General features: G+C 39.0%; 1 protein-coding gene across 11 annotated transcripts in view; it reads right to left on the minus strand.

Moving 5' to 3' along the window:
• Positions 1-24,414, minus strand: part of NCOA7 (nuclear receptor coactivator 7) — a 154,366-nt gene that overhangs the window by 52,579 nt on the left and 77,373 nt on the right. For all 11 annotated transcript variants that reach the window (XM_082406126.1, XM_082406129.1, XM_082406127.1 and 8 more), the window contains 4 exons: positions 8,880-8,959; positions 5,606-5,713; positions 1,539-1,652; positions 858-983 (listed from right to left, as the gene is read on the minus strand). In XM_082406126.1, coding sequence (XP_082262252.1) covers positions 858-983; positions 1,539-1,652; positions 5,606-5,713; positions 8,880-8,959 — 428 coding nt within the window. The remainder of the gene's footprint in view (positions 1-857; positions 984-1,538; positions 1,653-5,605; positions 5,714-8,879; positions 8,960-24,414) is intronic.

Below are 24,414 nucleotides of genomic sequence, written 5' to 3' on the forward strand. Positions count from 1 at the left end.
TAGACCCTGTTGGCCACAGGGATGTTATCTACCAGGGACAGCAGGACATAAATGACTCCCTTTAGGTAAGTTATTTATTTTGATACTCTTAATGAGTTTAGTGATCACCTTGGCAAAAAGTTTTGCCTTTCAGCATTACTTAGTCTTGGCTGCAAAAGTTTCAAGTGCATATCAATAATGTAATTTCCTACCATTTGAACCTGGCATGAAGTCTCTACTATGAGCACAAGAATTCGCTTTATATCAATATTACCCCTTCTTCAGAGGCTCACAAAATGTCAGATTTGTTCTTTATACAAAACACCAACAACCAAAAAACTGAAACCACGATATAACAGACATTTTTCATACCAGAATTTCTAGCAGCAAACAGGTTGAGAACTTAACCATCTTCCAGGTTAGGTGCTAAGCTCTTCTTTTAATACCCTATTAGTTAAATTTTATTATTGTTCTTACTTTATAGATGAGGAAAAATGGAAACTTAAGAAATTCAAATACTTTGCCCATCGTCTCAGAGCTAGTGGTGGCAGAGTTGGAATTTAAGTTCAGTGAGCCCGACTCCAGCATTTGCTCTTAAACACATTCTATACTGTCTCTCTAACAATTTATGGGCTAAGAACTGAAATATAAGTAATAAATCCAAGGTCACAAAGAACCACATTTCAACGTGATGATTATTATTCCCTCAGTAAGTAAAATGCCAGGCATCCAAGAAGGGAAAACTAATGGACAGTTGTGAAATCTTAAAGCTGAAACTTTGGGTAAGATATTTTAAAGTAGCCTGCCTTCAGTAATTTGGAACTAGTTTAGTTTTCCATAGACTCCAAGAAAAGGAAACAAATTGCATAGCCATATACCTTTCCATCGGTGAAGTAGCGACAATTCATTTTTAAAAATTTTACCACGCCTGGCTCGTCCTCTTCAGAAGTGGATGATAAGACTCTCTCAATGGGTTTTAAGGCCTTTCTTGCTAAGTCAGCATCCTTAAGAAAGCAAAAACTTCCAAAATCAAATAGAAGCACTTTTTCAAAAGATTATTCATTTATTTGATCAAGCCATCTACGTTCCCTGTAAGTAACCTGTTCCTATTTAACTTGAACATAAAAAAAGGCATATGTCTTTCAACCTTCAAAAATATCACCCAAATCAAACTAAGATTTTTAAAAAGCACGTATGTATGAACCCATAAAAATGCCTCATCAAGTGCCTTTAGAAAATATCTTAAATGAAAGAATTTATATTGGACTCATGGTTCAAATTCTTTAGAAAAAGGAGTAAAGTAGTACAAATAAATTATTGGTCTCATTGAGAGTTTAACTTCATACTTCTACATAAATAAGACATGCATTTCTGCCTTTGAGACCTTAAATGTGAACAGGTTTCTTCTCTCAACTAATGACAAATTACTTAACCCCACCTCTTTGTCGAGGGAGGAGAGTTTCAGATGAACTCTTGTGAAAAATAACATGTAGAATTCTGCAATAACTCGAAACCATTGTTGAGAAATATGAACTTCAGCACATGAATGAAATACATACAGGCAGTTTATCATATTCCGCATCTGATGATGAAGGAGAGACAGTAGCACCAGGACTGGATGAAGATAACCTTAAGGTACTGGAAGGAAAGTTGGCATCTGGCACAAAAAGAACCTGAGAATGGGAAAGACAAGCTAGGTGAGTCCCAGGAATCGGGCAAACCACAAGGCAGTGTTTAGAGCAATTACTCTCTGTACAGTATCATGCTGGGTGTGTGACTAAGACCTAGTTGGCTGTCACAGAACTCATGAGCTACTTGGGGTCTTCCAGACTAATCCATGAAACTATACTCAGCAATATGAATGTGTGCAGATGTGTGCAGTGCAAAGGGTATTGAACATACTGCAGGAGCTCACAGAGGGGAGAGGAAAGTGGGGGAGTATTCTGCAAAGGCCACATGAAGCAGGTGGGTCCAAGTGAAGCCTTGGACAATACATAGGATTTGGATGGGGGGGAAGAGCCTTCCAGGGCAGGGTACTAATAGTACAAGGGAATAGAGGAGAGAGCCGCGTGGCATGCTTCTAAATATAATTCCTGTGTCAGGAAGAAAGGGGACACATCTAGGCTTCCTAACTCTAAGCAGGCCCTGAGTGCTAACGCAGTAAGGTCCTTATATGATAAACTGTACAAGATAGTATCAATGTACAAGATAGTATCAATAATCAATACTTTCTCTTCCATCACTGTTTAGGTTATCTTAAAAAAAAGTAAAATAAAATCCCCTAAATTGTACTAAATAGCTTCCTTCTGTAAAATATTCTGGTTCCCGAAATGTTATTGTGATTCTGTTTTTCAACACTCTTTTCACGAGACATGGCTACATTCTGGCATTATACCAAAAACGGTCTTAAAATGACCTCTAATGTTATAAAACACAATTCAGAGCAAATCATGTAACAGCTGTTCAACATTGTTATTCACTCTTCTCCAACCTTCCAGTCATCTCTCTATTTTAACTTTAGTTATTTTAAATCTCTCTTCAATCCAGAAAAAATGAGGCAACAACAAAAGACACATTAAGCTAAAGGTGGGAAAATCACCATCAAGGAGAAATAAGATGAGGACTGATTATACTGAAAACGTGCTCCAAAGTCACCAAACATTCATTGAGAAGTGGGCCATAAAACTGGCTTTAAGTTTCCAAATAACCAATGCAAAGAGGTAGACATCATGAATTAACAGAATTCAATGTCCAGAAAATAAAAACAAGCCAGTTTCTTAGAAGTACAAGTATTCTCCCATGAAGTCTCATTAAAAAAAAAAAAGTGTCTCACGGTGAACTCTTTGTCCTTGATGACACACTGACAGTAAATACAATAACCAGTTTTGGAGGACTGTTCTTCATAACAACTTCAAAATGGGTCAGTGGAAAATGTCAGAAGTTTAGAGTTCCATAAAAGCAATTTACAGAAGGCTAAAATTACATGGTCTTAGTATACAGCTCTTATTTATCGTATGTATCTAGGCTAGAGGGATGGATAGATGTCATTTCTTCCAAACAATTCTCCATTAATATTTTTTTTGCACCTGAGCTCTTGACAAGCATTAGGCAACATAGTGTGAGATTTTACTGTCTGACATTCTAAATGTCAAATCAAAGGGATAATTCCTATGCATAAACAGTTCACTGCACTGTAGACAGAAGTAACAGTTGAACACTGGGAAGCTCAGTCAGAATACGTCTTACTTCAAAATGGAAGTGAGCCTGGATTACTCTTCTCAGTTCCTTATCTTTGCCAGAAAAATCATGAGTAGAGCTAGATGCTGGGACGACTAACAGCACATAACTGTTTAGTTATATGAGGGCTACACAGCACAGTAAAGGCTAGAAGGGACATCCAAGATAGTGCAGCCCAACCCCTCATTTCAGAGATAAGGAAACCAGGGTCAAAAAAGGAAGTGACTTACCCAAGTCAAATAGTTACTAAAGGGTCAAAGGAAATGAAGCTTTGGGGCACCTATTTCTATATTTTTACCCTTAAGTAGGCATATTAAATACCTCCTATTAACTACTGGACCTTAATCCAGTTCACTTAGTAAATGAATAAGGAATCACCCTAAATTATTTTACTAAGTTCCAGGACTACAGTCTTCAGCCTTGAATTAGTAAGCCTAGGTTCACTGCTATGGGTCAGTTACACATTATGCAGCGATACCCCAGATTATAAGAAACCCAATAAAAGTGCCTGAAATCTAATTTTCCTAGAGATAAAAATTTATTAATTTTTAAAAAGTTTTAATTCATATTTCCCCTCAATTACCTGGTATCAGCAATATAGTAATATCTCCTTTTGACAAGGACATAAATACCAAAAGCATGATAGTACAAACTGGCCAATTTATGGTCTGTTGGTTTCATTTGCTGCCCTTGAAAGAAATGCAAAGAATACCACCATTGCCTGAATGAAGTTATACTTAGAAGAAGCAGTATACATCCTGAATAAAAATGTCACTATAATGTAGAGATGCAGGAACATGGTCTAGTAAGTCAACAATGGAACCAGAATGTGCTCATGGCAACCAAGTAGTTCTACAGATGGGACTGGAAACTTGGGCTCAGCAAGGATCTGCCTATGACTGGGTCATTTACATTTATTGGCTAAGTGTAGTTTTCAAGTAGAAAGATAAGAATATCTTATGCAGAAGGTATTTAAAAAATTGCTGGATTAACCGAGAATGGCAAAATTATATGACATGTCAATTTCATTTAGTTTAACAAAGTACTAAAAGCCTGGGAAAAATGTGTGGCTTTTTTTTTTAATTGAAATATCATTGATTTATACTATTGCGTTAGTTTCAGGTGTACAGCAAAGTGATTCAGTTATATATATATTTTTCAGATTATATTCCACTATAGATTATTTCAAGATATTGAATATAGTTCCCTGTGCTATATGGTAAATGCTTGCTGCTTATCTATTTTATGTATAGTCGTTTGTATCTGTTAATCCCATACTCCTAATTTGTCTCTCTCTCTTTCCCTCTCTCCTTTGGTAACCATAAGTTTGTTTTCTACATCTGTTAGTCTATTTCTGTTTTGTATATAGACTCATTTGCATTATGTTTTAGATTTTAGATTTCATGTGTAGTGATATCATATACTATTTGTCTTTCTGTCTTATTTCACCAAGTATAATATTCTCTAGGTCCATCCATGTTGCTGCAAATGGCAATATTTCATTCTTCTTTATGACTGAGTAATATTCCACTGTGTGTATGGGCACTCGGGTTGTTGTTTCCATGTCTTGGCTATTGTAAATAGTGCTGCTATGAACACTAGTGCATGTATCTTTTTGAATTAGAGTTTTTGTTTTTACTGGATATATACCCAGGAGAAGGATTGCTGGATTATACAGTAGTTCTGTTTTTTAAGGAACCTCCATACTGTTCTTCATAGTGGCTGCACCAATTTACATTCCCACCAAACAGTGTAGGAGGGTTCCCTTTTCTCCACACCCTCTCCAGCATTTATTATTGTAGACTTCTTAATGACAGCCATTCTGACTGGTGTGACGTGATACCTCATTGCTGTTTTGATCTGCATTTCTCTAATAATTAGCAATGTTGAACATCTTTTTGTGTGTCTGTAGGCTTTTCTTGATGGTCCTGCTGAATGTCTCCACCTTTGGCTGCATTGACTTCTTTTGTCATGGTATCAAATCAAGACCAAAATGACAAAAATTTTGCCTAATTTAAAACAAAACAATGACCATAATGTACCCCAGGAGTGGACTAAACTGAAACTTGCAATTCTAAATTAAATATTCTAAGAGTATCTGTATGAAATTCTACAGGGAAAAAAGTTACATTAATTTAACTTCTCTTGATGGAAACATCTATAACACAAATGATAGTTTGTCAACTGTGTTAATCATTTGCAAAGCATTCATCTCTGAACAGTTCATAAGTACCAGGATGCTTTCAGAAGTCTTGGATCTAAATGGAAGACTGAACCAATGCACATTATCACTGATGATAATCCTGTGACACTAAGAGTGAGTCATTAAAAATGGCAACAAAAATAAATGCAAAATTTCTAAAGTAAAATTCAACAAGAAAATCATTACCTGGCCTGGAACAATAGTATGTGTGAAAAGCTTATTCAGTTCCACTAGTTTATTGGGAGTGATGTTAAATTTCAGTGCTATGGAGTTTAGGGTGTCCTGGCTTCCAGCCTAGAATAATCAAACAAACAAGATTCAATACACAAAGCAAAAAGCAAACAAAACCTTCCTCTTGATAGTCAACATTAATCTATTTGTGATATGAGTGAATAAAAATGTAACACATACATCCAAATGTATTATGAAAAAAGCGAATACATTCTCAATTCTTAACAAAAATGTCTTAGATATTATTCATTTCTGGGCTCCCTTATCTTCAAATTTCACTGTCCACTAATAGATTTCTAAACTTACTCTGGCACAACTTAGGTGTATGGAGTAGAGGGCGCGTGAGGTATAATATAAAGCTAAGAAGAAAAGAAACATTACAGACAGTACCACTCCTAGGGGTAAAAGGACTACTTTCTCTCTTTGCATTTTGCTGTCTATTTGCCTGTTTCTTTACTGCACTTTAGGCTCCTGGATTGTGGCCTGTTAATGGCCTTTTCCCCCACAGTGCCTGACACATAGAAGGCACTTAAATATTTGATGAATGAAAAAAGTGCAAGGCAGGGAAATCTAAAAGAACTTCAGATTAGCTACAAAAATTGTTCACTGACATTAAAAATGACAATTTCCCATGGTCAGCCAAATTAGTGTTATTCTCTAAATCTATAAAACTTGTGATATGTCTCAGGTGTGCATGTTTCTTTCCTTCTCTAATAGAAGGGGAACAGGAATAAAAAGGGCAGTAAGAAGATGTGAAACTTCGGTGAAAAAGCTCCACCCAAAAAGAAGTCTGCTGCCTCTGGTAAGGTCAATATCCCAGGACAGGCTCCCTCTCCAGGGTCACTGGATGGAACCTGTTAGCGGGAGGTCATTCTGGCGAGTGTCACTGAGAAGTTCCCAACTATAGCCCTGGGTCAACGCCAGTGGCTGACCCTGTAAGCAGAACTGGCTCCACCAGGGGAGCCGTGAATTATAGGTGGAAATTTGAGGTGGCTGCAGGAGGTTGTGGACAGGTACAAAGGTACAGATGTAGAATTCAACTTACCACTCACTGCCCTTAAGTGTCAAAAACCCACCAACTAGATGAACTGTCTCAGGCTAACCAAGTTCATAGTTACCGACTGCATTAAAATTACCTCAAAGTATTTCTAGAACAAGACATAAATACGTATATTTTTAAAAACTCATTGAGAGCTTAACCTATGCCCCTACCTTACCCTGAGCAAAATCACCTGTACTAAAGTGAAAAAACTTCTTTAAAATATATTTTTTAAAAATATATATTTACATAATATAGTCAAATCCGGGGGGTTTCAGGGTTTAGCATCAGTGTAAGACACAGATTGATAATATAGACTAGAGCCAGACTGCTGGACCTGAATTCCAAATCTGCCACTTGCCAGCTGTGTGATCTTGGGTCATTTGTTTAACTTCTCTGTACCTCCGTTTCTTCATCCAAATTGAGATACATAATTGTAATTTCTAATTCAAGAGCACTTACTTCATGGCAAGTGATCAATAAATTGGCTTCATATTTTTACACAAAAACTTGAAGATACTATGTATAGGGGCTTCAGGAAAGGAGAAAAATTTTAACAATCTGCCGTTATTACACAAGGATAGGACATACATATGGAACCAAGTTAGAGACCCTGGGAGGGATATTGGTATCATTAAATGTTTGAAACTAAACAGAATGCTTGAACATCCACAGCTCTGGGGCGATATAAGCAATCGGTTAAGTGGTTCTGGTCCTGGTTCTCTAAACATGAAGTTATGGATCACCTTTTATTTCTGACGACAAGTACACAGAGTAACTTGCCAACTAAGACTAATCTCCATAACGTAAATCAATCAGGTGGACAGATCTGAATTACTAATTTGATCACCTGCATATATGAATTAATTTGGGGTTGATTTTCTTTACTCTCACTGCATTATTTAGTACATCCTATGTGAAGCATCTCCTAGCAAAGATACTTCTCATTTCCTTGGAGGGGCTCGTGAATCACACTGTAGGATACACACATGGCTTTAGAATTAATATTGTTATTAATGATAAATAATCCAACACTTCCTCAGTGTCTTCTAGGAGGTAAGGAACTGTGCTAAGTGTTATGGGGATCAACAATATATTGTAGACAGTGGTAATGTGAGATATATAATCACCCCCAAATCCTTTCTGGAAAGGACCAAGCCTATAAACCATAGAAAGATGCCTAGGGATATTCACAGAGCACTGAGCATGAAATGCTGGTGCCAGGGCTCTTCAGTGTGATGCTATAGAAGCTTGGAGAGGACTCACCATTCCAGAAGAAATGGCAGGGAGGGACAGGCCTTGCTGCTTGCCTTACATAGGGCCCGGCATGGCACACAAATAATGAGTAAAAAATAAATACACATGAGGAAAACACAGGGGCAATGGCAACAGCACTTAATTTCTTTCTAGAAGTCAGAGATCACTCTTCAGCAATGCTAGCTCAAAGTGAATTAAAACAGATTCATAACTGAGTGCACACTTTATGCCAGGCTTAGGATAAGCAGACACAGTTCCTGGGCTCCAGGAGCTCATGGCGCAATGAAAGAGACAAGCACATTAATATGGAGATGCAGTAACGGACACATGCATTGCATTATTCATGTGTTGATTCAACCATATGGAGGCCTATACCCTGCAAGCACCAGAAGTAGAGTGGTGATCAAAGAGGGACCTAGTCTCTCTCCATGGGTATATGAATTAAGGCACAATCTAGATATAACAATCACACTAGTGAATCAATATTGTTAAACTGAGATAAACTAGGTAAAGGAACGTGATACCATGAGAGAGAAAAATGAAGGGATCTGGCCTAGACTTGCTGGATGGTCACGGAAAGGAAGACTGAACATGGAGAGTAATGGGAAGAAGATGTTAAGGCTAAGGTTCTGGTTTGTAGAAATGTATGGGTGATGGAGCCACTGCTTCTTGAACAAAGACCAAGCACGGAGGTCTAAGTTAATGTTTGAGTAGACAACTGAATCTTTGGTTTGGGAACTCAGAAAGCATGTCTGGGATGGACATCTAAAATTGGTCATCCTTGGCATATCAAAAGGTAATTCAAGTAACAGGTATACCCAGGGAAAAAATAAGGAAGGAAGAGAAATGACTAAGGGGCAGGATGTGTCAGGAAGAAATATTATGTAAATCTAGTGGTATGAACAAACTTTCATTCTACCTGTTTATACTTACAGTGTATTCCATAGTACCCTGGGGCTTCTGAACCACCATCTTCTTTTCTTTTTTATCATGTGTTTTGTTTTGATTGTCATCTGAAGAATAAAATGTATATAAGTGAATGATTTCATTTTCAGAAATTGAGGATAGGGTAATCTACAGTATATTAAAACCCACTTTCGAATTGACTTTGAAAAAAAAAGATTAAAAGAAAAGTGGACTAAATGTACAAATAGACCAAACTCATAAAAACATATTGTTCATCCATGTGTACTTGAATAAATGATTAATGTTAACTGTGATCAAATAGCACAAATAACAATGAGGTTATGCTTTATAGTTATTCAAGTATTCGTTTAAATGATAATGTATAAAGACGAAGTTAAAGTAAAACTAGTACAGTCATGATATAAATGATGTATAATGATGTATAATGTAAATCAGTACAGCCCTTTTAGAAGGTGATTTGTTAATATGTAACAATAGCTATAAAAATGTTCATTCTTTGACTCAGTAATCTTTCCCTTATTTATCCTAAGGAAAAATTCAAAAGAAGAAAAATGCTATGCACAGCATATGGTTACTGCAGTATTATTTATAATAATTAAAACTTGTAAAGACCTATATGTTCAACAACATATTAAGTTGGACCACAGATTTTGCTATTTTTAAGGGTCAAACTGGTCAACCTGATAGTTTGGCAGCTACATATGATTCAACCTAATTATTATGATTAAATGTATCAACCCAGACACTGAAAACCAGAGAGACATATATCAATGGATACAAATTAAGTGACGAAAAGTACAAAATTGAATTAACTATGAAAAGATGCTCTAACTTGTATGAGATCAGAAAAATGCAAATTAAGACATAGCATCATTTTACATCTATTAGTGTGGCAAAAATCAGAAAGCTGGATAATTCTAGTGTTGGCAAAGATGTGAACTGCTACTAGCAATGTAAACTGGTACAGCCATTCCAACCAAATAAGTATCTGTAGCCCGTATGAGTCAGCAAACTAACCACAGATATACATCCTCTCCCAGGAGATATCATGAAGTAACCTGCTGGAGGGTACACAGAACGACAGTATCTGTGGCAGTGGGGAGCAGGAGGGTAAGCAAAATATATCTAATTACTGCCTAGAATCCCAGCGCAAAACAAGCCAGAAGTATACACTGCGACATGTTTACATCGAGAGAAACAGAATGAGAGGTACAGAATGGTATCATTATGTATATTTTAAAAAGCTGTCCACAAAACAACTACACTCATTTTTCAAGGCCACATCCAGACAAAAGCCTATACACACTGAACACAATAGAATGGAGTGGAGCGGGGAGAGAAACGGGAGTGGGGAATGACGATAAAAAGGGACTCATGAATAAATAACGAAGGGCCCAGCTCTGACCAGTGATGACAAGCCACGCACTCTGAAGTGTGATTAACGCATCCCTCTACATCTGAGGTCCTACAACTCCCCACACCCACACGCAAACCAACAGTATCATTTCAACTACACAACAAATGTGGGTGAACTGGATGAGAGCTGGAAGGTAACACAGAAATATGAAAATAGTTCATTCACATGGGATTTACTGCCTTTTAAGTATTTCCTTTACCTTATTTTAAATTAAGAACCAAGAAAAAAAAAATAGATGCTGCTATTAGTATCCTTTTCTAGTCATTTGTAGAACCAGAGACACCCTGAAAAATCCCTCTGCTGTAAAAAATGACCTCCCTTCTGTCAGGTGACCGCATCTAAATTACTTCAGGAAGGTGAGCCTGTACTGACTGTGGTTTTCAGATCTCCAAATTCTGCAGATCAGGAGATTCCACAGAGCCTACTGAAAAATCCAATCACAGTATTCTACAACTCTTATCATCTACCTGGTGTTCATTCTTGTTAATATCTCAGCTCCACTCTCTGTCCCACACTCCTGCCCTTCTCTTTGTCACCATAAACAGCTGTCCCTTTAGGTCCTCGTGCTTTCAGCACAGTCTCTGCATGTCCTTCCGTAGGTGCTTCCTATTTCTAGAACCTAAGCTGCTGTTTCCCATCTGTGGCAGCTTCAGCCCATGCCCTTCCATAGGCTGTGCATAATCATCTCTGGTCCCAATGGGGGCATTGTTGTAAGCCACCAAATCATGAGAGTTTCCATACTGTTCAGCTGCCAAAGAAAGACAGGTGCTGGCTGAACTTTAAGGATAAACTTAAGTATGTACACCTGAATTAGTACAAAAATTACTTTCCTTTGGCACAAGTAGGTAGGCCAGAAAAATGGCAATCACAGTAGTATTATTAAAAGAAAACAAAAACCCGCCAGAGTCTAAGATTTTGAAATACTTGAGGTAAAGACCGTAATGTACCCATCTTTGAGCATCCTGTGCCTTAATATGATACCCGTTATATACGCTTGCATGAACTTTCCAATATAGATCAATGAGCCTGACAAGTTTGATGGTCGGTAACATTTTCACTGATAGAGCATCACACCAGGAAAATCATCGGAACCAATCAAAGCCACGACCCGAACACTAAGTTTTACAGTTGACTGAATACAGAAAGCAGAGAAGTAACTGGCACATTCTAAGGACCCAAATGTCTTCATATCAGTATAGCCCAAGGAAAGGCTTCATATTACTTCCTAAATATTTTCTTGCAGTAAGTTTTCAAGATGGCCGGCTGCGTGTCTCAATAAGCGAAGTCCTGGATACCTTATCTAGATGGGTTCTGCAGCACATGGTCCACAAGGCACTGGGGAGAGCGGGGAAGAGACCCGAGCCTCCTTGGAAAGAGCTACTTTGCTGTGCTTCAGGAGGGGGCTCCGCCTCCAGCACTTCAGGTGAGGACTCATGGCCATCCACAAGGATGGAATTATCTCTCAATGACACCTGACGCCTCTACTTCAAGCTTTAGGCCTCCTCAGGCCCTTTACACCTATCCAAATTCGGATCCTTCCCCTGCTTACAAAAGCCTGAAGCAAATGATGTAAAAGTATCTACTGCCAGAGGAGAAAATTGGCCAGGTCATCCTCAGAAGCCATTCAGAACAAAGCAACTATACCTCCTCTTTGCCCCACCTTTGAAAAGTTTCAGAGCCAGTTTTTCCCACCCAGTAAGAATGTAACTGGGACAAAATTGACCAAAACCCTAGAAGAATGAAACATAAGCCCTTTTGCCTAACCTGTCTCGTTTCTCATAAATCCTGGAGGGGCTGAAACAGGGAACGGGGAGAACCCGTGTTGACCTCAGGTGGACCTGATGTCCTGCCCACAGCCCTGCCTCCTCCTCCCTTCCCAGCCCACAGGAGGGCCAGGGGTGTCCGGAAAACAAGGCTCTTGCCTCCTGCATCTGAGGAGATGCTAGATATGTTTACAGAAAGACTTTTCTCTCTCCATGTGTTGGGGCTAAAAGAAGGTGATGTTCAGGAGAATGTCCAGGGTCTGAAAAGGCATAAAAGTCGGATGTAAAGGAATCCTTTCACTAGGTGACCTGTGAAGTCGTGGAGGTTACAACTGCCAAGAGAATATCCGAGGTTTGAGAACAGAACCTAAGGAAGGCTTAGATTTGGGGGCGGGGGGGGGCGAAAAGAAGTGTGGCTGATTGACAGGTGGGGAGGATTGAAAAGATAGGAAAATGAGTGTAATGTCACAAAGGCGTGGAAAAAAGTTAAAGTTGTACTGACACTGTCAAATGTTACCCTGAGGATGAGAGATGGAAACCTGGAAACAGGTAACTGGGAGGTCACAGAGGTCCTGAGGTGAAAAGTGGAGGGATCTCAAGACAGATGGTGTTAACCCTGTCAGTAAAGTTATTTGCTAAAATGTAAGGAGGTGAAGACAGGACTGGGGGTTTAAGGGGTTGTGACATTTGGAAGAGTTATTGTGGCAAAGATCAGGTTTTAATAAAATGAATACCGAAAGAAGCAACGAGAAGAAGCAGTAAGGGTTCCCCCAGGGGTGGGTCTCAACATCAGGGTGACAGACCATGCAAGAAATAAGCAAATCCCCTGCTGTCATGGCCACCTCTGGGGTTAGGACATGCAAGCAGGGCAGCAGGAGCTCGAGGAGTGGTAGGTGGGGGGCACCGAGACGGGGTTAGGAGAATGACATGATGTGTTAGCTTCCTATTGCTACTGTAAGACATTACCACAAATCTAGTGGCTCCAAATAAAAAATAGACACAAACGTACTATCTTACAGTTCTGTATGTTCCAAGTCTGACGTGGGTCTCACCGGGCAAAATTCATGGCGTCAGCAGGCAGTTCTTTCCGGAGGCGATAGGGGAAGACTGGTTTCCTGGCCTGTTCACGTCAGAAGTAGCCCACTTTCCTCAACTCAAGGTCCCTCCCTCCATCTGCAAAGCCAGCAACACCAAGCCATGTGCTCTCATGCTGCCGTTTCTCTAGATCTTTCTCTTCTGCCACCTTCTTTCACTTTTCAGAACCCTCATGTTTATACTGGGCACCTGGATAATCCAGGATGTGCTCCTCCTTCAGGTCAGCTGATTAGCAACCTTAATTCCATCTACAACCTTAATTCGCCTTTGCTGTGTAACCTAATAGGTTTTGGAAATTAGGACACGGATATCTTTTGGGGAGGGTGGGAGGGCATGAGGGCATTATTCTGCCTACCACAGGTGGAGAACAGGTTTATGGGAAAAGATAAAAGAGGTTCAGATCTAAAGAGGGGATTTTTGAGGATTCAAGTAGTGATCTCAGGTGTGAATGTGAGTGTGCTGGGGAGAAGGGGGATAGGGGAAGGTGGATGGAGGTGTTCAGGAATGCAGCTCTGGTTATATGTTTCAGTTCTGGAAAAATTCCGGCAAGAATGAGACAATGTCAATGTCACTGAAACCTGAGCATCTGGCTCCTGGCACAGACCACTGGGGACTGAGTGAAGTCAGGACAGTGGACATTATCCATTATTGTACTTGAAAACAGAAACAAAGAGATACCTGTGAATTCCCTGGATCCTGATTCCATAAGCTCTACATAGATAGAGGAAGGATAGAAAAGTCAGTGTGTAGCTTTGTTTTTTCTATTATCAACTATCTGAACAAGCACAAACAGAACGTTGAAAATTATCAGGTTTTCAAATTATATCAGAACCAATTTTTCTCTGACCTTACATCTACCGGGTGTGTGTGCCCCTTCTTCCCTTATTCATCTTGAACAATCAATTCTCTCCCTTCCTTCCATCTCTATCATAAGACCATCTGAGTAGGTACACGAAGCTGAAAGCACAGGACCCACTACACACTTGTCTGAAGAGGAAGGATGGTTTCCATGGCATCCAAAAGATGTGGATTCAGACAGCAACAACTGTCTATCTCTCTCTAGATCTAAGAAAAGGGTACCCTGATTTGTAAACAGGAAAATCTGTTTCCAATGACAGACATAGCCCTAAACTGGGAACAGATGCATTTGGTTATGGCAATCTGATGATATTAATCAAAGTCAGGTCATGTGCCATTTCCCTTATGTCACCCAACATTTTTCTGATTATTATTTGGTTTTGGGGTCAAAACCAGCTGGGTTCACCAAGCAACCCTCATAGCTGTGCAATGTTAAACAAGTCACTTGAAATCTTTGTGCCTCCGTTTCCTTATCTGTAAAATGGAGACCTCACAATGTTGTTCAAAAGATTAAATGAGAAAATGGGCACAGTGTTTATCTCAGAGCCTGGCACAGAGTAAGTGTTTAACAAATGCAATTAATAATACTGCAGTCAACATAAGTAAACAGCAATTTGAACAGAGTAGGGTGGTAAAAGAATTATACCATAAGCAAAAGGTTTCATTCCAGAAATACGGGATATAGCATTAATGTGATAGATGATTATAAATTGCTTAAAGGAAAAAAACCATATCTGATCACTCTGATACATGTCAAAAAATCATCTGATGAAATTAAACAACGATTATTATATTTTTAAAAAGAATAAAATTTTTAAAAATCCAACTGTTAGAAAACTAAGAATAGGAGTGAATTTCCTTAACATGATGAAGAATGTTCAGTTGCTCTTTGATATTAATGAGAAATATGCTTCTGAAAAAGCAATGAAACCCTAAAGGTTGTATACCAAAAGCAATTTCCCCATAAGAACGAAAACTAAATGACTTCATGACATCACTTCCAGGACTGCAGCGCCTGGTTAGTTACCTAAATGCAGCCTGAACTAACACACTAGTGAGGCCGCCACCCCAGCCTTACAGAAGATTCCAGGGTATGCAGTGGGAGGGATACCCACAGGCACTGCCCAAGCTCCACCCATTCTTTTTATTCCTGTTGTTCTACGAAGACAAGTGCCTGAGAGCACTTCCAGCAAAGCTTTTAAGGCTTCTGGGCATAGTATCTCCCAGTCCACTAAATTACAACAAAGAGGCTAACCTTATGTGAGGCAAGGCTAAACCACAAGTACTCAAGGTCATAAAAATAAACTCTGTAGTGGAGATGAAAGCAGAAACACTTCAAACATAAGGAGACAGCTTGGAAATCCCGAGGAGGAAGAGGGAACCCCTGCCCTTTACTGGAGGCCACCTTTTAGAGCCCTGAAAGGCAACATGTGTGCAGAATGGACTCCATGTGCCCACTTGTTCCCCAATGGTCTCTAGAATTAAGCCCTATAAACACTATTCTAAATCCTCCTAAAGCATGCCTGAGTAAACAGATGAATTCTTATAGCAGAAACCAAAAGCAAATATAAAAAGTAAAACACTAACTAAAATAAATACAGGAATTCCTACTATCATAGTTTATACTCAACTTTGTTCTGGAATCTCTAGTCATAAAAAAGTTTTAAATACTGAAAAGAAAGAAATGAAAATTTGATTATTAGCAGATGAATTAATTATCTGCCTCAAAAGCCAACATCATAAAAACATCCAGAAATCATCAAACTGTTCAGTAAGGTGACCAGATGTAGCAATCTTTTATACTTGTGATAAAAACTATTTGGAAAAGTTCCAGCATAATGGTATCAAACTAGAAAATATCTAGCAATAAATACAGCAAGATAATGGCAAGAGATATATTAAAAAAGTTTTAAAGGTTCTCTGAAGTATACAAATGGAAGCTTGAATACAGGGTGGTGCATATAATGTTCCTAAATAGGAAACATCATTCTTGTGAATATTTCACTTTCTCTTCAAATTAATTTTTAAATTATATGCGATTTAGGTCAAAAATTAAAAAACATTTTGGAGAAGGGAAACGTGTCAAACTGTTAACCAGGCATAAATATATAAGACTAGAAGCTAAATACATTAAGACTATCCAAAATTATTTTTGAAAGAGAAATGAGGGTAGGTATACTGTATTGATGTTAAAACACACAATTATAAAGCCATAGCAATTAAAACATTGTGGTGAAATAACTAAAAATCAGAGCTGTATTGAAAGAATTTCATGTAAAATAAAGGTACCTTTATAAACCAGAAAAGAAAAGGCTGAGTTTTCACATAAATGTCTAACTTATTGTTATAGAGGAGGCTCTAGCATCAGGCAGACAGACAAGTCCTTGTCCGCCCCTGGCTCACTGTGTGACCTTGAACAAGTGACTTTACTTAATGAAAGCAGTTTCCCAGCGTGTAAAATGGGAATGCCAACTGGACTCTCACAGAGAGTTCCTGTAGGGATTAGATAAGGCAATTCGATCAGGTAAAGTGCTCCACAATGTACGGAAAAAGGGCTCAGGAAACCTTACGGATTATTATTCAATGATGTTGGTGAACACGAGCTAACATTTAGAGAAAAACCCAGATCACCCTCAAATCAGTGCAGAAGGATCAAAGATTTAATAGTAAAAAGTCAAGTCATAAATGTCTTTGAAGAAAATACAGGACTTGTCTTTGATTAAAGAATTCACATCTTCTCTACTACACACTTCTCTATGCACACTTCCTATATTATTGATCTGCCTCTGTCAAGAGTGCAATTAAAACATTCCATATGATTATTTAGGATTCTAAGGGTAACTTCTGGAATACCTGATCATAAACTGTTAACAGTAAAAGTTTAAACAGCTGTGCCCTGCGGAGCCGTCCTCTCCCGAGCCTGGAGAGGGTGGGAACATGAGGAAGAACTCTGTACTCAGTGTAAACTCCTTGTTTCATCCTCAGTCGACACAAAGGGAAACAGCTTGCAGTAGATGTTATTTTCCTTCCTTCAAGCACATCACAGGCACTACAGTCCTTGATTAAAATGAGTCACACTGACGTAAAACCTAGACTGTAAGAAGGGCAGAGGAGTTGTCTATCACGGAACGTTTTACCTCAGAGCCCAATGCCACCCTCAGCTCTGAGCAAGCCCTCAACTGTCTGTAGAATGAATGGAAGGTAGCTTTGCTCACCACTGTACCACCAATGCTGTACTGTGGAATGAATGAACTAGTCTCACACTGACTCTGAGGAACCAGGTTATTTCAGTTGTTCTCTCAGCATTTGATTTCGTTGTAAAACCAGTGAGTGCTCTGAATGTAACTATGTATGTGACTAGGTCAAGTAGTTAAGCCCAGAGAGAACTTCCAACCTTATCATCACTCCTCATAGCTCAGGGGAAAAGGTAATTCCACGTACAGTCAACTTTTTCTTCCTTACTAAGATACAACAATGTTCTTGAGGCAGTGGACAAGACACTAAAATGTGATTTAATTTTCGCCTTATTTTTCTCTCGGAGTTGATTCAGGAGAAGCAGAAAGATGGGGGAGGTTTCACTCGGGCTTTGGTACCAGAGACCTTGGCTTAAACCCTGCTTCATGCTGAGCTGTGGTGGGAGCTTCTGCAACTTTTTCAGCTTCTAGATTTTCTCATTTATAGAATAGGCTACTACTGCCTGCAGTAGATCGTGATAAGTAGAAAATTAAAGAATGAAATAAAGCATCTAGCCCACAGGAGACACTCACCCAAAATCCCCACAGATTCTTTCTGCTCTCCCTCATGTCTGGTGCTGCTTCTCCTCTCCTTCTCACCTTCCTTCCCACCCTCTGAAAAACTCTTTCAAAATGTCTTTTTTCTTTTTTATAAATGGATCAAGGGCTTAACTGAGTGAATTTAAGCTTTAGGAGAAAATTTAGGAAACATGAAAACCAATTCTATATGAATCAAAACTATCTGTGGTCATTTTAAAATACAGTTGAATGAAAGAAGAAAATACCAATCACCCATTTTACCCCCATTCAGAGAGAAACAATGTTTGCATTCTGGTAAATATACTTCCAACAGCTCTCCTTCTTTTACACAAAGATGGAATTGTAGTCTATACACTATTGTCAACCTGCTTTTCTACTGTAACAATATTTTGTGAAAATTTCCCACGTCATTAACTGTTTTTCTTCATCATTAAAAAACGGTGGGACCTCCCTAGTGGTCCAGTGGTTAAGAATCTGCCTTCCAATGCAGGGGACGCGCTTTTGATCCCTCCTCGGGGAACTAAGATCCCACATGCCACGGGGCAACTAAGCCTGCACATTCTGGAGCCCGCGCGCCACAACTAGAGAGCCCGCATGCCACAACTAAGACTCGATGCGGCCAAATAAATAAATATTAATAAGTAAATAATTATTTTAAAAAACATATATTGAAAACCAAAAAATGGCGCATAGTATTCCATTTAAAGTTATTTTAATTTTCCCACTATTTTAAACATGCAATGATAGTCACTGTGGTCAAATCCACTACGCTCATGATCATTTCCTTAGGGTAAGCTTCTGCAAACAGAATTGTTGGGGAAAAGGGTGTGCAAAAGTAAAGCTCTTGATAAAAATGGCCAAACTGCCTTCCAAAAAGATCCGACCACATTCCTCCTATCAGTGTTTTCCCCTTGCACTCTCCCCAGTTCACTTCTAATTTGATTTTTCAAAATCACTCAAACTGAAAAATCACTAACCCTATTTAGTCTAATCTGTTGTCCTTCCCTTGGCCCCAACCACATCTGAGTGTTTCTCTAAAAGTGAGATTTCTCATAATACGAACGTGATATCACACGACGGACTGAGCAGGAAACAAGACTTGCAAGATGCAGACCACTATAGTCATAAGAGGACTAGACTCTCAGCTGGAACTAATACAGCAGGTTTTGTCAAACACAGCTGCTGCACTAAGTGACTAGAATGGATTACAATATACTGCATTAATGGGAGGGCTGGAGCTGTGAGGCAAAGGAAGGAGGTTCCCTTGAGCAAAACCTAGCCAGTTAGCAGGGCCTGGGGGCTGTGGGAATGGGGAGACGTTGGTCAGAGTACAAACATCCAGCGATAAGATGAATAGGTTCTGAGGATCTAATGAACAGCGTGGTGATCATAGTTAAATACTGTATGCTATACTTACAAGTTGTTAAGAGAGCACTTCCTACATGTTCTTACCACATAAAAGAAATGGTAATTATGTGACCAGATGAAGGTGTTAGTGAATGCTAGGGTGGTAATCATTTTGCAATATATCTGTGTATCAAATTAACACATTGTATACGTTAACCTTACACAATTTTATGTCAATTATATCTCAGTAAAGCTGGAAAAAAGAATTATGATGCCTTTTTATATTCCTACTTATAGTCATGTTTACAATCATTATTATGTACTTTTAATTTTATGTTTTATTAGTTGCAATGCTGACCACCAATTCTTTTATAAAATGACTTTTTCAGGACTTCCCTGGTTAAGAATGAGCTTGCCAATGCAGGGGACATGGGTTCCAACCCTGGTCCGGGAAGAACCCACATGCCTCGGAGCAACTAAGCCCGTGCGCCACAACTACTGAGCCTGCGCTCTAGAGCCCACGCGCCGAAACTGCTGAAGCCCGCGCACTCTAGGGCCCACATGTCGCAACTACTGAGCCTGCATGCTGCAACTACTGAAGCCCATGCACGTAGAGCCGCAATCCACAAGAGAAGCCACCGCAATGAGAAGCCCTCGCACCGCAATGAAGAGTAGCCCCTGCTCGCCACAACTAGAGAAAGCCCGCACGCAGCAAGAAGACCCAGCACAGCCAAAAATAAAAAATAAATAAATAAATAAAAATGACTTTTTCATTCTTGAGGACTACATTTTGACATGTGTCTCAGAAAAAAACATCACTCCCTCTCAGTAACTTTATTTTAAGAAAGGTATGATACAAAAGGTATGTTTCCTGAAACCTTAGTATGTCTGAGGATGTCCTGTTGTCTTTGAGTCTGAAAAACAACTTTTACTTCACAATTCTGAAGGAGATTTAATTCCTCTGGTGTTCACTGCTGTGGAGAAGTCTGTGCCTCTCTTCTCTGCTCCTTTGTAGGGAACATTTTGTTAAGTTTTTTGCGGTTTGTTTTTTTTTTTTTTTGCCTGTTTGTTTTTTTGTTTGTTTTTACCATTTATCCATAACCTGTAAACATTTGCCACATTTAAGTGCAGAGTTTTCCCCTTAATTTTGCTTAAATATGATGAGCTATTTGATTTCAAAAGTCAGATACGAGTTTCAGCTCATGAAAGCATTCTTCTTATCTTACACTATGTCTGATTACTGCTTCCATTCCCATTGTTCTGACCTCCTCACCAAGAACACCTTTGATTCCTAGGCCCTTCACTTATGCCTCCCATATCTGTCATCTTCTCTCTTAACGCTTGCATTCTTTCTGTGATGATCCTTTGCATTCTGGGGGCACTTGTCAGATTGGACCTGTTCACCACCTAGGCTTTCATGGTATGACTTCACTTTAAACATTAGTCTGACTTCCTTGATGGCCCCAAGAAGCACAACCCTAATTATTTCCATCCTAATAATTTCAAGTTATTTTATACCCAAGTCCCTGAAGTCTTTATACACTGCTTGATTAAAAAAAATGAATAAAGGGCTTCCCTGGTGGCGCAGTGGTTGAGAGTCTGCCTGCCGATGCAGGGGACACGGGTTCGAGCCCTGGTCTGGGAGGATCCCACATGCCGCAGAGCGGCTGGGCCCGTGAGCCACAATTACTGAGCCTGCGCATCTGGAGCCTGTGCTCCGCAACAAGAGAGGCCACGATAGTGAGAGGCCCGCGCACCGCGATGAAGAGTGGCCCCCACTTGCCACAACTGGAGAAAGCCCTCGCACAGGAACGAAGACCCAACACAGCCATAAATAAATAAATAAATAAAATTTAAAAAAAAAATGAATAAGGTTCTTGATATTCTCTTTCCACATCAAAGTCCATTTTAATCCTTTAATTTGAGCTCTAAAGCACTAGAATGATCATTACTTTTGAACAGAGGAGTCATGCTAGTGTATGTTTGTGGTTTGACCTACTTTTATGTTTAGGAATTAATTTATCAGAATAGCACATCTTTGGCTTTCTGAACTTGCTAAGTGAAACAAAGATAAGCAACAGATAGGAAATCTTCACACACGTGGTTAAAAAATACCCTAAGAAAAAGTAATCTGTATGAGGAAAAGTGTCAGGGTTGCCATCATGAGAAGTAATTCAAGAGTTGGTTACTTTCATCCTGTAGCAAACCCCAAAAATGTTTAACGAAGGAAAAGTGGAGAATTTCATTTATTTTACTCTTGTTAAGTTCCTTTTGAACTCAGGAGGGAAAACTATGATGTGAAATGATTTAGACATTGCAGATTTATTATTGAAAAGCTAAATTCATTCTTCTACACTGCAGAGGTTTTCTCTAAATAAATCTTTATTGCAATAACCACAAAACTGACCAAACTCTTACCTAAGTACTTTCTGTTTGTTAAAGTAACCTCCCAATTCTCTTACAATATCTACTTTACTACCCAGGATTCTTAGTATTAACCTTTTATATTAAAACACTACAAAAACATAGTGATATATTTTATCCCAATTTAGGCTTGCCTCCCATATTTATAAAATTTCTCTATCTCTTTCAGGTCTTACATCTAGATATCTGTGTTTCAGTTAAAGAACTTCCCACTGAGACATTATCCACATTTGTAAAATTCCCATTCCTATCTCCACTTCCATAGAAGCAAAGATGTGTACTATTCTAAGATTAAGGAATAATGTATTCCTTTAATGTAAGAGAATTTTGAGATATAATTCATGCAACTTAATATATTTTGATATTGTAATATGGACCAAACATCTTTTGAAACATATGTAAACATTCCTACTACTTGTGTCAAACTTAACTATAACTTAATAGCTAATTTTGAAAAATACATTAACATTGTTAAAATATAAAATTATAAAAATATATTATCAAACAATTCCTTAAGGGTTTATATAAATAAATAGAATAAGTGAATAAGGAGCCCTATATAACAGTAAATACAAGTGCAAGCATAGAAGGGTTGAGTTCACTTATGTTAGAAGCTTTCATGTGGAAGCTTACCGTGTGCCCCGTGCTACACTAGGTGCTAGATCTAGATTTATCTGATGCCATCTGCCTCGATGTAATTAATCCACTTCCTTTCTCCTACTTCCCTTCTCAAAAACAAAACACTTTTTGAATTGGCACCATTTTGTTACAAGGCAATTCTAGTGACTCAGTCTTTCCATAACATCTTTTATCAGTATCTTAGCTGTAGTGTTTTTCGAAGTGGTAGGAGAGAGTAATGAATTACTACCCAAGGCTTACATGAGGCACAGATAAATCTAATTTAATAAGTAAAAAACATTATTTTGTCAAAATATGCTTCCTTAAATCAGGTAGGTAATGTTATAGACGTGGAAATAGATACCTACAGAAAGTAATCATTTTCTTTTATATTGATGATAGAACTTTACATTTATCTAATGTTCTTTTTCTAAAGCCCTTGGGTTTGCTCTATTACATTATTCAGTTCTCTATAATGTTCTGATTAATATTAAAAATAAATTTAAACTGTGTAATGTGCAAGAACATAAAGAAAACAAAACTCCTTTGCAATTTCTGTACCCAGAGAAAACAATAATCAACATATTGTTATAGATCCTTCCAGTCTGTTTTTCTATAAGTTATCATTTGTCATCCATTAACTTTTTATTTATTTATTTTTGGCTGCGTTGGGTCTTTGTTGCTGTGCGCGGGCTTTCTCTAGCTGCGGCGAGCAAGGACTACTCTTCGTTGTGGTGTATGGGCTTCTCATTGCAGTGGCTTCTCTTGTTGTGGAGCACGGGCTCTAGGTGCGTGGGCTTCAGTACTTGTGGCTCGTGGGCTCTAGAGCACAGGATCAGTAGTTGTGGCGTACAGGCTTAGTTGCTCCGAGGCATGTGGGATCTTCCCGGACCAGGGCTCGAACCCACGTCCCCTGTATTGGCAGGCGGATTCTCTACCACTGCACCACCAGGGAAGTCCCTCCATTAAATTTTTGTTTTGACTTTCTGTGCATTCCCTGGATTACTTCTTTTACACATATTTACCTCACACTTTTAAGAAGCAATTTCTAGGCCTTTCACCTAAAATCCAGGTCCTTCTAGACAAATCCATTTGGTACCTCTAAAATACCTCCAAACACAAATTCATTATTTTCCTTCTTTCTTCTTGAGTTTTCCAGTTTGTCAGTTCTTGACTCTGTTCTTTTTCTCCCTCACACACTACATTGGTCACCAAATACTGCTGTTTCTATGAGCAAATCTCTCCTTAGGGTGCTGTTTCCCTTCTGCCCCAGTCTCCAACCTACCTTCAGGCTCACTTCCACCCATTGTCCTTAGATTTATCCTCTTAAAACAGACAGTTAATGGAGTTCCCCCAGCGGCTTCCCACTGATACAGGATAAAGTCCAAATCTTTAATGTGGCTGACAAGATCCTCCCATTTTAGCATCTCTCCTCCCCAGACTAGAGCCACCAAAAGAACTTGGACTAGAATTACTTTTGACTTGAGGTCTAATACTCCACCTAGTGGTACGGGACAACATTCTGGGATGGGAATCTAGGAAATATGCCACGTCAGCCCTATGAGATCAAGCAAACCTGCCAACACAGCTGTCTGTCACCTAGAGTCAGATGCGAAAAGGGACAAGGAACCCTGGCACTCAATGGCCCACCTAGTAGTTTTCTATAAGCACTGGATTCTCCTAAGAAAATGCCTCAAACCTCCAAACCATTGTTATCATTGCCATTCTTGAGAGAAAATGAAAAGCTACAATGGCATCTCTTTACTTAACTGTCACCAAATAAAATCACAGGATAATTCTGACTCAACTATTGTAATGTTGCCTACATCCTTCCAGAATTTTCATGAAACTCAAACAAATCACAGTATTCGTTCATCTATGTACATGTCATCCATTCAATGCACATTTAAAGAGCACCTGTAATGCAGATACTACACAAAGCTAATAATACAGGGTCCAAGCCAAGGCAGCCTGTAAACAGGAGAGCAGATAAATAAATCCATGATGACAATGCAAAAGGGAAGTCTAACCTGTCCAGGGACAGGGAGGGCTTCCTGGAAGAAAAGATGACTGAGGTGATTTGGTGAAGTCTAGTAAGAGTTAGTTAGGTAAAGAGCAGAGTGAAGGGTACTGTTTCACATTCAAAGTGTTACACATGCAACAGAGTGCAGCACGTTAAAAAGCGATCCCAAAGCAGCATCTGCAGTTAGTACAGCGTCATGAAAAAAGAAATCTCAATGGATAGG

This window comes from Balaenoptera borealis, assembly GCF_965194805.1.
Source record: "Balaenoptera borealis genome assembly, chromosome: 9".
NCBI classification, from domain to species: domain Eukaryota; kingdom Metazoa; phylum Chordata; class Mammalia; order Artiodactyla; family Balaenopteridae; genus Balaenoptera; species Balaenoptera borealis.